Source organism: Muscardinus avellanarius (genome assembly GCF_963383645.1).
Source record: "Muscardinus avellanarius genome assembly, chromosome: 2".
NCBI lineage: Eukaryota > Metazoa > Chordata > Mammalia > Rodentia > Gliridae > Muscardinus > Muscardinus avellanarius.
Genome location: NC_137787.1, coordinates 77341962 through 77356183, shown reverse-complemented (window position 1 = coordinate 77356183; position 14222 = coordinate 77341962). Strand labels below are relative to the sequence as shown.

At 35.8% G+C, this 14222-nt stretch overlaps 1 protein-coding gene across 1 annotated transcript in view; it reads right to left on the bottom strand.

Moving 5' to 3' along the window:
* Positions 1 to 14222, bottom strand: part of CCDC148 (coiled-coil domain containing 148) — a gene marked incomplete at its 3' end in the record, with an annotated part of 198850 nt that overhangs the window by 90548 nt on the left and 94080 nt on the right. Inside the window, exon 9 of the mRNA XM_080689084.1 lies at positions 1487 to 1627. Coding sequence (XP_080545210.1) covers positions 1487 to 1627 — 141 coding nt within the window. The remainder of the gene's footprint in view (positions 1 to 1486; positions 1628 to 14222) is intronic.

Here is a 14222-nt window from a genome sequence, read left to right as displayed (position 1 = left end):
CAGCAACAAAATCTCTTGAAACTCTATGATGCAGAGCAATTTTTATTTTATTCACACCATCCAAGAACCACATCTAGTGAAAGGGTGGCACAGGGACCAGTATTACATATCAGGACTTTAAGGTCCATCTAGCACAGTAATTTGTTTCTTACAATAGCTCCTAGGGATCACTTATAGAAAGGCATCATCTTCTGATTTTATCATGACAATAATTTCAAAGTACAAGGATGCTTGTGAAAAATTACCAATATTATCTAACAACTTCTGAATCAAAACTTTCCTTGAGAAAAAAATCTTTGAATCTTATATCCATCTAGAGTTTGAAAGCACAAAGAAAAAGTGACCTAATGAGCTGGATACCTACAAGGGTAAATTTAATACTGGATAATAAATAATTAGCAAATGAGCCTTAAAAGACAAATTGCTGAGAAGAAGAATTAGGAAAAAATTGTTTCTTGTTTAGAAATCATATGTGGGGTTTTACACATTACATAGTTTCTATATCTCCTCTTGTGCTTCTGTATGAATACAAAAGGCTGGGTAGGTGAAACAGTAGATGTTAAAAAGAAAAAGGAAAAGAAAGGAAAGAACGGAAACCACCTGCTAGCAAGGTAATATTTCGGGGAGGGGGGCTCTAAGATAATCTGCCAAGCTACTGTTAAATTCTGGAGAGGCAAAATGTGTTTTCAACATATAAAACAGTTAAATCAATGCTAGGTGATGAGTGCTAATGTGTTTATCATATCAAGCTCTATATTTTTAAAAAGAGTATCTAAGCATAAAAAGTATTCTAAAACAAATACAAGTAAAAAAATTATATGCTTTGGTCCTGCACAATTTTTAAGGGTTGAAAACAGACCTGGCTTAGAGCTATACTCTGTACAAATAAGACAAAATATTTAGAGGGACAATTCTTGTAATGTTCCTCATTATAAAGTATAAGAAAGTGAAGTGATGCATACATATGACTTAGTAAAATGCAACCAGGAGCCAAGAAATTATTCTAGGTATGAAAATTTTTATACCTTCCTAACATTTACTTCTTTAGTACTCATAGAGAGGGGTTCAATCTAGCACTCTAAAACTGGGAAGGGTATTTAAGTTTAATCTGCACACATGACTGATGATACTGAAATTCTCCTTGGCCTTCATCTTTTCAGGCATAAGTGCCTTCTTGTAGGAAACATTCCCATTGACCTTGAGAATGCCAATGCTAGCCTTAATATTGTGGATGGGGGGGGGGTGGAGGAAGCTGAGAGGAACTCACCAAAGGCTGTGTGCATGTATGTCACTATACTGTGAGCTGTATTACGATGTAAGACTATAATGCACCAATAAATGTGCAAATCTTTGCAGCTCCAGTAAACTAAAGCAAGATTCTTACAATTTCTAGTACTGCCTAGTAGAATACCATGTCCCAAAAAAGATTAACTAAAGTTTAATCAGGCAATTAAACATTCATTCAGAAGGACAGAAGATTCTATACCTTCTTTTTCTTCTCCTCTCTTTGCAACAACTCCTTCTTCTTCCATAGTTTCTCTTTTTCTTCTTCCTTTTCTCTTCTTCTGGCAGAAATTTCCATTTCCAGTCTTGCTACCTCTTCCTGGTGGGCTCGCCATTCAGAAACCTGAAATAAACAAAAACACTTCACTATGTACGCTCAGGTGATTTCTCACGAAACGAGGTTCTGTACCAAGAAGTCGAAGTTTGTCCTAAGGCATTTAAATTCTGCACGCAATGAGTGTTTGATATGTGTATGTAAGATGCGTGCATGTTAGTGTTAAAAGAAGGAACTTTAAATTTATCACATTCAGAGATTCTTTGCCTGGCCTCATAGAGTAAAGTCCTAGAGTTTGTGACTTGACTTCAAAGGTTCTGGAAGTTACCATAAATAGTATATTTTTAAAAATCAGTTTTTTTGTACGTATGTGATTTTCTGAAAAGTAGGTTAAACAATGATCCAAAATTCTAAAATGGCCTGAAGATCCTAAAAAGATTAGATCCACTGATGAATTTCAGCTTCTTTATTTTATAAGTATGAAAATGACCTTGAATTTGGATGAGAAAATATTTAAGACATTGAAAAGAATTTCCTGGATACTGATATTTGCTATTGGTAGAATATACTTGGTATAATCTTTTGTAGAATTTTTTTGTAATAGGTAAATATGTACCACAATGTAAAGTATGTATAGCCTTTGATCCTCATCCCCTTTTCCAGGAAATCATACAAAGAAAGTCAAGTGAACAAGTGCACAAAAAATGTAACTTAGGAATGTTCACTGTAGTGCTGCTTTAAACAAAACAAAAAAAATTTGTAGAGTCTAGATGTCTAGCAGTAGTAAATTGCTTAATTATGAAACACTCAAAAATAATAATTGCCATTGAAAAGAGATGTTAAATCTTTATATTCATTGGCATCAAAATATCCACAACATATTATCACATACAGAACACATTTATAGTATGATCTCATTAACATAAAATATCATCTGTACATCTACAAAAAGAAAGATATTTGGAAAGAAGTTTATCAAATAATATTAATCATCTCTGTAACATAAATTTATGGGATTTAGAAACTTATACTTCAGATCCATCTGTGATGTGCAACATTTTAAAAATAAACATTTTCTTTATAAGGAGGAAATAAATTAAAATAAAATAAAAACAATCATTTGATCCATGTACACAGCTGGCTGAGGAAGAAGTATGGAGGGTTATATACAGGAGTACTCAAAATTCTTTTTAGGAGAGGAAGTAACCAGCCTTCCCAATTAAATACCTAATTTTTATATATTCAACACAAATATTCATTAATGATAAATACAAACTAAAAATTGAAAAGGTAATGTCCTACAAATATGATTAAAGTGCCTCTAAACAGTCTCTTTTTTGCATTAACTATATTAAAAATTTTAGTTTCAGGAAAATGTATTTTGGGGGGGGGGGTTCCTGGAAACCCTTCTACCTCCGGGCTACACTCCCAGACCTATTTTTTTATATTTTTATTTGGAAACAGGGTCTCTTAAGCCAGAGCGGCTGGCTTCGAACCTGCATGATCCTGTCTCTGCCTCCCAAGCGCAGGGATTACAAGCGTGCACCACCATGCCCGGCAGAAAAATATATTTTTTAAAATGTACTTTTCCATGAAAATATTATCAAAATAATCAAGGAAGTTCCCACTCCTTGTTTTCAAGCACAGTTCAGTTTCTCCACCTGCTGCTTATCTTGGCCATCAAACCTGCCTTCTTTGGAACTGCAGGCCTAGAATAGATCACGTGTGCCTCTGTCCTGACTGCCTGCTTTTATAGCTCTCCTTTCTCTAGTTATTTTCTATTTGTCACTTACTATCCTTAAAATCTAGTGTCCAATCAAGTACTGTCAGCAAGCCCAAAGGATAGTTCCCTGTTTCTTCACCTCATGGTAGTGCCTGAACCTGCTGACCATCCCCTCCTGTTTAAAACCCTTTCCTTGATTGTTGAAAAGGTTGTCTTTTCTCCAGCGTATGTGTTTTGCCCTTTGTCAAAGATTAATTGACTAAAGGTGTGTGGATTTGTTTCTGTATCTTCTATTCTAATCCACTGGTCAGTATATCTGTTTTTGTGCCAGTACCATGCTGTTTTTACTACTATTGCTCTATAGTATAGTTTGAAGTCTGAGATTGTAATGCCTCCTGCATGTTTCTTATTATTGAGGATTGCTTTGGCTATTCTAAGTCTTTTCTTTCTCCATATGAAGTTCATGATTGATTTTTCTAGGTCTCTGAAGAATGTCACTGGTATTTTAATGGGAATTGCATTAAACCTATAGATCAGTTTTGGCAGAATGGCCATTTTGATGATATTTATTCTGCCTATCCATGAGCACGGGAGATCTTTCCATCTTCCAAGGTCTTCTTCAATTTCTTTCTTTAATGTTTTATAGTTTTTGTTGTAGAGATCTTTTACATCATGGGTTAGGTTTATTCCTAGGTATTTTATTGGTTTTGAGGTTATAGTGAATGGAATTGTTTTCTTTGTTTCTTTCATTGTGGATTCGTTGTTGGCATAAAGAAAAGCCACTGATTTCTTTAGGTTGATTTTGTAACCTGCGACTTTGCTGAATTTGTCAATCAGCTTCAGAAGTCTTTTGGTTGAGTTCTTTGGGTCTTCCAGATAAAGGATCATGTCAACAAGTGGTGCTGGGAGAACTGGCTATCCATTTGTAAAAAGATGAATCTAAACCCCTATATCTCACCAAACACAGGAATCAACTCAAGATGGATCAAAGACTTAGAAATTAGACCTGAGACTGTGAAGTTAGTAGAGGAGAGAATAGGTTCAACACTACAACATATTGGCACAGGCAGTAACTTTCTCAACAAAACCCCCAAAGCTCAGGAAATTAAATCAAGAATAAACAAGTGGGATAGCATCAAACTAAAAAGTTTCTTCTCATCAAAGGAAACTATCAATAACCTAAAGAGGAAGCCTACAGAATGGGAAAGAATCTTTACCATCCGCCATTCTGATAGGGGGCTAATATCCAGAATATACAAAGAGCTCAAAAGACTCTACACTAGCAAAACAAACAACCCAATCAAGAAATGGGCTAATGAACTAAATAGACACTTCACAAAAGAAGAGATACAAAGGGCCAATGGATACATGAAAAGATGTTCTTCATCACTGGCCATCAGGGAGATGCAAATCAAAACTACACTGAGATTCCATTTAACCCCAGTCAGAGTGGCAAGCATAAAGAAATCAAACAACAACAAATGCTGGCGAGGATGTGGGGAGAGAGGAACTCTTTTACACTGTTGGTGGGAATGCAAACTAGTTCAGCCACTATGGAGATCTGTGTGGAGATTCCTAAGAAAGGTGGGAATAGATCCACCATATGATCCAGCTATACCACTCCTGGGTATCTTTCCAAAGGGGTTGAATTCAGAGAAATACAGCAACATATGCATACCTATGTTCATAGCAGCACAATTTGTAATAGCAAAAATATGGAACCAGCCCAGATCACCATCAACAGATGAATGGATAGCAAAACTGTGGGAAATACACACAGTGGAATTCTATTCAGCCATAAAAAAGAACAAAATTATATCATTTGCAAGCAGATGGAAAGCCCTGGAGAACATTATGTTAAGTGAGATCAGCCAAGCACAGAAGGAGAAGATACATATGTTTCCTCTAATATGCCCAAACTAGGAAACACAAAGGATACCAGTGGGACTCCAGACATTAGAGGGGAAATACTAGCCAAGTTTGAATGGAAAGATAGGAGAGGAGGAAGGCCAATCTTGATTAATGAGGGTCTACATCTGAACATGTGTAAAATATAAATAAGACATGGTTAACCTGGACAACCATAGGTGGGAGGGGGGAAGGGAAAATGGGGACGGGGGGGGGGAGAGGGCACCAAATATAGTTTAAATGTATACTATTTATGTTCAATAAAAAATTGTTAAAAAAATAAAAAATAAACAGATGTGTAGAACTGTAAAAAAAAAAAAAAAAAAAAAAAAAAAAAAAAAAAAACCTTTCCTTTCTGGCCACAACATTGCACTGCCTGCTTCGTCAGCAATGGACAAGTCTCTCTTCATCCTGTTTCTTGTGTCTAGTCTTCACCCTAACCCTACACTATTCTCTCTTTGACCTCCAGCCTTTCTCTTTATTATTTGATGTGTTCATCCTTGTCTATGAGTCCATCACTCCTAGGCGTCTTTCTAAAAATCTACATTATCAACTCCTTTTTTCTACAATATAATCCTATAATAACTTTTTAAAGACATGGCTATTTGTAGACGTACTTGAAATCCATCATTTCCTAAATTAAACTCAACATTTATATTTTTGCTGCAGCTTCACACAAGCTCTGTATAACTGCCTCTCCTTTTCAAACATCCTGGTATGGTCTGTGGAACCACGAGTCTCCTTTTGGCTTGTTTGTGTGTTTATTTTTAATTGTGCATACCCATTAATATGACTGTTTTGTTACATTTTACAATCAACTTAAAAGATCATATATTTTTATGCTTATATGAACTTTTATTTATTACATATAAATTTTAAGCCACTGAGCCTGGTTGTAGTTTCTAGGCTCACTCAAAATCTCCTGCCAAATCTTTCTTATTTAGAACAAGACCAGAAAGATCAATAGATCAATATAGGATCTAAATAACTTAACTTTATATTTATTTATTTATTTATTTATTTATTTTTGGTGGTACTAGGGGTGGAACCCAGAGGCTTTCTACCTCCGGGCTATACTCCCAGACCTGTTTTATACTTTTTTTGGAAACAGGGTCTCACTAAGTTGCTAAGAACCTCTCTAAGTAGCTGAGGCTGGCTTCGAACCTGTGTGACCCTCCTGTCTCAGCCTTCCAAGCGCGGGGATTACAAGTGTGCGCCACCACGCCCGGCTAAATAACTTTAAACTATTTTAGTCTCAACCAATGTCCCATTTTAATCCAGCTAACATATAATCTGTAGGTAGGCATGTTTCTGCATCCTCCCTTACATGGCTATTCTTTTAGTTTCATGGGGTGATGCAAACAGTCCCATGTGGAATGCCTTTGGATTCCATCTACTTCACAACATGCTCCCTGCCCAGCTCATGGCCTCGCCCATGGCCCACATCCTTTGTGAAACATTCTTCAACGCTCATTTCCCTTGATTACTTCACTTGCCATACTATATCTAATCTTTACTCGTTTTTAACAGCTTGCTTCTTTCTACTTAGAGCAGGATCCAGGCATTTGCCTCCACTTCTGCTAGCAGAGCACTAGTGCATCACAGGTGCTCAGTGATTACTTTTTCATCCATCAAAATAAACACTTTTAATGAAACCTAATAAATAAGAATATATGTTGGTTTGAGTTTACACCATATTGAAGCTCATAATGAAATGTGTGCTAGTTAATGATTGCCAATGGCTACTAAAAACTTCACATTAGCAGTGTTAGAAAACTTTCCATGAATGTATCAGACTGGCAACAACTGAAAACACTGAATAGTCTTAATATCATATGGAAATATATGCAGTTCCCATGGCTGCTATTGCAAAAAAAAAGTAAAAATGAATCTGATCAAATCTTTAGACCTACCTGTCAGGTTATAGGAAATTCAGCCAATAAACAATCAACATAACTAAAATTGAAAAAGTTTAATGGACCTTCAAAAATTATATAAAAAAAGAAGCTGAGCATGGTGGCACATGTCTCAGGAGACTGAGACAGGAAGATCACAGTTCAAAGACAGCCTTAGCTACCTAGTGAGGCCCTTTGCAACTCAGTGAGACCCTGTTTCAAAATAAAGATTAGAAGTAGGGCTGGGTATAGCTAAGAGGTAGAATGCTCCTGGGTTCAATCCTCAGTATCACACAAAATATATATGTGTAAAAAAATATATAAATACATATTTATACATTTTATAAAATATAAATATTAAAATATAATACAAAATATTAAAATGTGTAATATTAAAATATATGACATATATAAATATGTATATTTTATATATAAAAATATATGTGAAAAAGGAAAGATTATAGGTCTTGGAAAAGAGAGCCAATATTTTAATCATATTCATATTCTTATTTGAATAAACCAAATGTAAAATATTATGAGATAATTGGAAGTACTTCAGTACTGATTGGTTAGTTAATGCTATTAAGAAAATAGTGTTAAAGTTTCTGGACATGATAATACTGTTGTTATGCTTTGTTATTAGTCTTTTTAATTTTAGAGATATATACCTAATAAGAATAGATGAAATGACATAATGTCTGACGTTTCTCACTGTCACCCAAGGGGCATGGGAGAGTAGATAAAAATGTAGATGAAACTATTTCAACTAGTGAGTTGATAATTATTAAAGTTAGTGTTACAGGTTTTGTGTATATTTAAAATTTTCCACATTAAATTTTTATTTCAAACCCCCATAATACATAATGTATACCCAAAGAGATTTATACAATAAGATACTGTAGTATCAAAATTCTGAAGTCCTAGGAAGATTTATGATACACCAAAGTAGTGAAAGGAAAAACAGCACACATTCAGCCTTTCTGAGTACTGAGACTATTCTTATAAATTTAAATGTAAATTGGTTCAGATTCTGCAACTCTTCTTATCTTTTTATTTAAGACAAGCTGGGGGAACTCTCATCCTTGCAGGTATATGTCATAGAATTGAAAGAAGAAAAAGCATAAGCAAAGATCTGTAAGTGGAGAAGAGTCCTGTTTCTTAAAGAAAGCATAGAAGGGAGGAGGGAACTGTGGTAACTAGGTTACTCACCAATTTATCTAATTTACCTTTCCCGGCCATTTGCAAGTCTAAAGGATACTTTTTCTATTTTCCAGAAAAGTTAAGGTTATGTTGCCTTTTTGAAAGGGATGCACACACCACAGATTTCTGAAACAGCTGGCAAGTTCAATAATCGGAAGCCAACGGACTGTAGATGTCAGGTAACATGAACAGCGGCAACAAAAGAAAAGCAAAGAAGAAAAAATAGTGGGGGAGGGGTCTAGAGCAAGACATCAGCCTTCAGAAACTAAAGTACTCCCACTTAAAGTTAGAATCATGGGAATGGTCACTGAAGTTTACCTGGTCAATAGTTGACAACATCGTTTGTAATTATAATTATACCCCCTCAAAAACAAAATAGGAGTGCTGAAGCCAAGAGTTGTGAGAACACAGCAATGAGAAGCAGACTCAGTAGCAACTGGTATCTAAGCAGTAAGGTAAAACTGGGCTTTTTAGAACACACAATGGATAAGGCATAAAGGGTGCCATTGAAAAAAATTCTTATCCAATGAATCCTCACAGAGAGAGCCAAGGGATTTGGATGGCTACCATGTGGAGAAAAAGACAACCAATTACCTTATTTTCCAAGATAGCTAAGAATAGGAAAGCTGGCAGGTGGGCACAAGAATCGATATTACTACAATAGGCCAAAAAGCACAGGAGATTTCCGAGTGAACAGTGAACAAAAAGAATAGCCCAGAAGAACATTTTAGCAGTTTTAAAGAGTTTGCTAATTATGCAGCTTTAAACAGAACATGTGAACATACTGTGTAATAATAATAACCGTGAAAGTACATTATCTCAGTGGTAGTCAGGTGTACATTATAAGGAAAGCATTATTTAGACTATTAACTACAGGACATTTTTTCAAGTCTTTAGTTAATATTTTGCTTAATATTCCTGTCAAGTGTACCATCTTTGAATGAGGTTTTAACCTAACAGAGAACAAATGACATTTAAAATACTCTTGCCTACTACAAATAATAAATTAAGTCATTAAAATTAAAATGGTTGGTAGCATTACATGTACTCTTTGCTTTTAATGTAAAATAAAATATTTAAAGTGAAGCTAATAAACACATATATTCTGGAGGGCAAAGAAGTAGAAAAACAACAACAAATGTAGCTCATAAAAACTTCAAAGACAATACTGGAATCGACAACAAGGTAATAATATTAAAACAATTTTACATCAAATCTGCTGTGTCAATATGGAATAGAGGAATGAATACTGAACACCTGCTTTTTTGGTCTCATCTCTGTCACTAACCAACAATATTGTTACTCTGAACAAATGGTTCACTGTTTTCTCATACATTAAAAGGGAAAGACTGAGTTGAAAGACTTTTATTGTTCCTTTAAGTTTTATTATTCTGAGTCTATTTTACATTTACCTTATATAGAGAGATCAAAATATATGGCATGCTCTGAAATTTTCTTCTGTAGGCAAAATAAATGCAATGATAAATGCCAGTATTGTGTAGGCCTTTAAAAATAGTTGTAGAAAATTAACGTCATATCTTATCAGCTGTATTTATGGAAATATTATGTGATATGGTTGTTTCACAGAAGAAATCAAAAGAAACGTATAGTTTAATCAGTCCCATAACTTACAAGAACAAAATATTAAAAACAACCATTTATGAAAATCTATTGTATGTACAACCTATACTTTATTACCATAGTAATACAAGATATGATGCCGTCCTTGAAAAAAGCAAGCCCATCTCTTTTATCCTTCATCTGCCTAACTTCTACTTACCTTACTCACATCTAAGCTTAGATATCATTTACTCGAGAAGACCTTCTCTATTCACCATGTCCAGGGCAGGTGCCTCTTCCTATTCCCTAGCATCTTGTCCCTCTTTATTTTTTTTAAACAACACACATCAAACCATTTGGAATGGTCTGTACCTCCAGTGAGCTACCAATTTCTTAAGGACAGGGACCAAATTTGTCTTATTTATAAGCTGTGTTTCCAGAGCCTAACACAACATCTTGAACTTACTAATGGTTCAATAAATATCTGTAGGATTTGGTACATGAATAAGGCTCTTAGGCTATGCTTAGAAGTGAGATAAATACTATTTTCTTTCTGCTCCTTGAATTGGTCTTCTGAAGAAAAAAAAGCTCCCCACCACACATGCTACCATTTTTATTTCTTCACTGTGAAGAAAGCTTTGCTTCCCCAAGGCCCAGTTGTTTCGGTGCTTCCTAAGTTCCACTTGTGTTTGTCTGGTAGGGAAAATATCCAGAAACTGGGTCAGGATCTTCAATAACAAATTGGAATTTCTTTTTAGTTTAGAGGATAAGCACAAAAAGTAGCAAGCAAATCCTTCTCCCTCCCTCTGTCTCCTCCCTCAATGTTACTATAAACTTCTAAACTCAGTTCAGCTGAGCAAACTTCAAATTTTCATTTTATTACATCTGTAACAGTTTGATAGTTTCATTACATTTTTGCCAAATACTTCACTATGTTTCAATATTACCTATCTAAGCTTTTTTATCTTATGTGTTCCATTTGTTTAAACTTTGCTCATGAAATACAGTAGCTGTGATTTTGCATGGGATATTAAAGCTTTCTATTCTCTGCTTGGCATTGTTGCTTAGTAGAAAGGTTTGTTTTTTCCTCCTGGTTTCACAATTATCTCTTGGTATCTTGGGTAACTTCATAAGTGCATTTTATCACCTCTCTTCTTGTACCTGCTTTCCATTTTCTGTGGCTTTTTATTAATCTTTTCTTAGAATATCAAAGATTATGTGATATTATTATCTTGACTGTTCCATATCCACATCCTTTTCCAATAAAATCTTGGAACGTTTCATTTAATTGGGTCCTGGAGGGTCTAACCTTAGTGTAAAACAAGACTTCTACAGAAAGAAAAACATTTAAATGCTAATGAGAAGAAAATAATAAAGAGCTATTTTCTCTTAAGGGACAAAATTTACAAACCTATGTGTCAGTTTTATTTATGAAGCTGACAAAGCCAAATTATCTAATAGAAAGAGCCAGAAACCTGGAGTAAAAGTCAAGATCTCACTTGTCTATTGGCTGCCAGGTCTTGGGAAATCACTTCCCAGTTCTGGACCTCAAATTCTCTTCTAAAAATTAAAAAGATTAGATTAGTGGTTTTCAAGAAACTCATTAGTAGATTATAAAATCAACTTAATAGCTCACAACTAGTACTGCTTTTACGTAAGAGAGAACAAAAAACAGAATGCATTTCATGTCAATAAGTAATGCTGTTTCTATTTGGTGAGTATTCATTTGTGATGTAAAATATATTTCTCACTGTTGGTCATGATCAAAGAAGCTTGAAAAACACACCTGGAAGCTCTCTGTAATCCCTCCCAATGCTAAGATTCCATGGCTGTGTGATCTAAAGACTAAAGCTATTATGCTGCCATCATTAAGCACGGTCCTTATTCCTTCTGCAAACAACGCAGGAGCACAGTGCAGATGTCAGGAACCAGGTTTTGAAATCATAAACCAGAGTCTGAGTCCTACCTCTGTGATTTATTAATGATGTTCCCTGGAGCATGACATTCAACCACTTAGAACTTCAGATTAATGAAAAACAGGATACTAATGATGAGCCCTTTATAGGGTCACTATCCAAACACCATCCATTTGCACAAGTCAGAAACTCAGAAATCATCAGAGTACTGCCTGTTCCTCATACTCCATACAATCAAGTTTTGTTGCCTATACCTCACGATGGTACCTCCTTCTATCCCATAGACACATTTTCTTCTTTTCATCTTTATAGTCACCAACCTAGCCCTATAAGAACCCCCTACCTTGCATCCATTCTGGCCCCTTTCTATTAACACAGGCCAGAGTGATAATTTATTTATTTATTTATTTATTTATTTATTTATTTATTTATGGTGGTACTGGGATTCCTGGAAACCCTTCTACCTCTGGGCTACACTCCCAGACCTATTTTTTATTTTCTTTTTTATTTGGAAACAGGGTCTCTTAAGCCAGCGCTGCTGGCTTCGAACCTGCGCGATCCTCCTGTCTCCGCCTCCCAAGCGTGCGCCACCACGCCCGGCTCAGAGTGATAATTTTTAAAACACAGATTTAAACATGTCTAATTTCTGCCCACACACCTCTCTCTCTCTCTCTCTCTCTCTCTCTCTCTCTCTCTCTCTCTCTCTCTCTCTCTCTCTCTCTTGCACTCTTGGATGAAGTCTTAACTCACCCACAGGGTTTAGCCCTGCCCAGTTCTGTAGCCCCAACTCCTAATCCTGAACAATTACCAACTCATTCTCTATCCTCTAAGTGCAAAGAACATCTTACAGATCCCTACGCAGGCCATATTACCTCCAGCTACATGGCTGTTACACATATTATTTCTTTTGTTTGGAATGCTCTTCCCTTCCTTCCTGTTTCCCTCATCCTTTTTTCTAATCAATTATTTATTCAGCTCCAAATTTTAGCTCCAATGTCTTTCAAGGAAGCCTTATCCACACTATGTGAGATCATGTCCCTAAATTACATTACTCCATATTATCTTATTTTTCTTTGAAAGAGTTATCATATTTTTAAATTAAACATTCAGTCTTGTAATTACTTAATCAGCACCTGTTTCTTCACTACACTGTGATTCCCTTGAAGAAAAGGACTATATCAGATCTGCTCACCCCCATATCTCCAGTGATTTACTACCACCTGGCTCCTAGTAGATGCTCAATAGCTATGTCTGAGTGAACCAGCAATTGATGTAAGAAGCACAAGCGCTACACAAGTGGGACCTATGTTCCTGGGTGGCTACAGTTACTTTCTAGCTCACTTTCCTGACTTTCAGTCACTTTGGCTCAATCCATTCTGTACACCTCTATGGGTTCATATTTACACATTTTTTCTCTTTCTGTTGATAACTCTAATCGTGGTGGCTTACTGGCCACTATTTCAAGTGACTTTATAGCTATTTATTTATTTGGACATTCCATTGTTCAAAAGGAAGACACAGTTTCTGAAAGCATATTTGGACTTGATCCTACATATGACTTCATATTATATTGCTCTCCAGAGCTGACAGATCAAATCTTCCTCTTTCCCTGCCTCTCCCTTTATTCCCTATTCCTGTATACCCATGCTTCCCTCTCTACCTCACATCTTTAGGTAGGAAGCTCTCACTCCTGAATGACCTTCAAGGCCATTCTAATGACTTCACTCAACATTTGTCTAACATAAGTCACCAAACTTATTTGCCTGACTGCCTCCTTTTCAGAAAAAAAAAATTACTCAGACTCCCTCCAAATCTACCTTCTTTAAGCAAATAAACAGAAAGATGCAGTGACAAATTTGCTTTCTTATGTAGCTCTATTTTGTTCCAGTGCTCCCCAGGGGGCAGTATTGCCCACATTGAGAATTTTTCAGTTTAATGGGTCTCTGAATTGTGTCCATGAATATTGTCTAAAATGGACTCCTCCCAAAACCTGGATCTCAAAACTCAGTTTCTGTCATCTCTCCTATGCTTATGAACACTTTTTTCCCCTGGTGGTACTTAAGATTGAACCCATGGGCATTCTACCTCTGGGTTACTATACCCCCACAATTTTTTTTTAAATTTGAAAACAGGGTCTAGCTAAGTTGCAGAGGCTGGCTTCCCACCTGTAATACTCCTATCTCAATCACCCAAGTACTGGAATTAAAGGCATCCACCACCACGACCACCTATTTCTGAACACTCTTTAACTGCCTATCTTGTTTTTTACTCATTTCACTTACCACCACATACATTCTATTATAATAAGCTCCATGATAATAGGAACTTGTCTTATTCACTATTTTAACCTGCTCCTGGAACAGTACCTGCCTGAAAGTAGAAGCTCAATGACTTTAATGGGTGAATAGAAAAGTTACCTAAAACTCAGGTTAGCAACTGTATACTTATTTAGTCTCCAAACC